The 1,544-nt window shown below is 52.7% G+C and overlaps 1 protein-coding gene across 1 annotated transcript in view; it reads right to left on the bottom strand.

Annotated features, from left to right (window-relative positions):
• The window catches only part of stxbp4 (syntaxin binding protein 4), a 46,076-nt gene that overhangs the window by 36,164 nt on the left and 8,368 nt on the right, over positions 1-1,544 (bottom strand). The window contains exon 5 of the mRNA XM_008292379.1: positions 1,404-1,478. Within this exon, the coding sequence (XP_008290601.1) occupies positions 1,404-1,478 (75 nt within the window). The remainder of the gene's footprint in view (positions 1-1,403; positions 1,479-1,544) is intronic.

Below are 1,544 nucleotides of genomic sequence, written 5' to 3'. Positions count from 1 at the left end.
GACAATTTACAATCACCAATTAACCTCAGCATGTTTCTGGACTGTGGGAGGAAGCCGGAGAACCCGGAGAGAACCCACGCTGCACGGGAAGAACATGGAGACTCCACGCAGTAAGATCCTGGGTGTCCTCACCGGGACGTGAACCGGTGACCTTCTAGCTGCGGCTAATGGTGCTAACGGTGCTAATGGTGCTAATGATGCTAACGGTGCTAACCACAGAGACACCTGCAGCCCTGTTAGATCCATTATTAAGAGATGGAGGGAACATGGAACATGAGTAGATGTGACTGGAGCAGGACGTCCTCAGAGACTGAGTGACTGAGCGAGAAGGAGACGAGTGAAGGAGGCCACCAGGACTCCTGTGACTCCTCTGAAGGAGGTACTAGAAGGAGACGAGCAGCATCACGATGTGAAGCACGATGTGAAGCACAGAGTCTGGACCTGAACAGTTCTGTTCCCTCATGATCCCTGTAGAACCTGACAGAGTCTGAACAGGTTCATCAGAATGAGGTGAAGCTGCAGCGTCCAGATGTTCAGACTGATGGAGACCACCAGGACCAGTGATGGAGCTGAAGGTTCTACTGGACCCGACTGGAGGAGGAGAACCTGATGGAATCATTTATTTTGCTTTGTTAATTTTTAATTAACTGACGTGACTTTATAGAAATCAGCTCCACTTTGACGTGACACAGTGTTCTGTTTCGGCTCCGTGTCCAGTCGGTGCTGTTCATTCACCTCCAGAACTTCTTCAGACGACGTCGAGCAGCTCTCAGCCTTGTCCTTCTTCTGGTCACATTGGAGAACACCTGCTGCTCTCTGACGTAACGCTCTGCAGCAGCAGCAGCTCGCTGCTTTCTGCTGATCTCGGTGCTGTCTGACGGGCTCAGCTCTGCTCCAGACCCGGTGGACGGGCAGCACTGTCCCTATTGTGTCAGTCTGGGTTTGTGTTGACGTGGAGCAGCACAGGGCAGTGCCAGGTCGGTGAGCCCGCGGGCCGTCACACGGATCAGAGCGCTGACGTGATGGTTTCTGTGCTGCAGGTAGGAACACCTGCCCGTCTGGAAAACATCAGCGGCTCCGGAGAACAAGAGCAGATTCCATCTCTGTAAAGAGCCTCTTTTGAAGCCTGGCTGAGGGACTCTAAGGAGCTTAGCGGCTCATTGTCACGATTCTCCAGAAGACGTGAACACCTGAATTTAAAGAGGAGAATAATCCTGCTGCTGTTTGTTCAGCTTCCATCCACGTGACCTTGAGCAGCACGACGACATGGAGCTGCTGGAGACACCTCCTCACGTCTGGATCGTCATTAACCACCTGAGGTCCTGACTGGAACCATCCAGAACCTTTCAAGAAAAGGGTTAAAGACTGAAGTTGGTTATTTCACAATAAAAGCATCTCTTTACCTGGACTCGTCGTCTCTGGCGACCAGCAGCGACATGTGATTGGAGAGCGACGCCGTCCTCAGGATCTCCACCGCCCTGGAAGGAAACACAGCCGAGATGTTACCAGCTGGAGCTGAACAGGAGGAGGTGACCGGTGGTAGC

Source organism: Stegastes partitus, unplaced genomic scaffold (assembly GCF_000690725.1).
Source record: "Stegastes partitus isolate 25-593 unplaced genomic scaffold, Stegastes_partitus-1.0.2 Scaffold805, whole genome shotgun sequence".
NCBI classification, from domain to species: domain Eukaryota; kingdom Metazoa; phylum Chordata; class Actinopteri; family Pomacentridae; genus Stegastes; species Stegastes partitus.
This window is presented reverse-complemented; position numbering and strand designations above follow the sequence as displayed.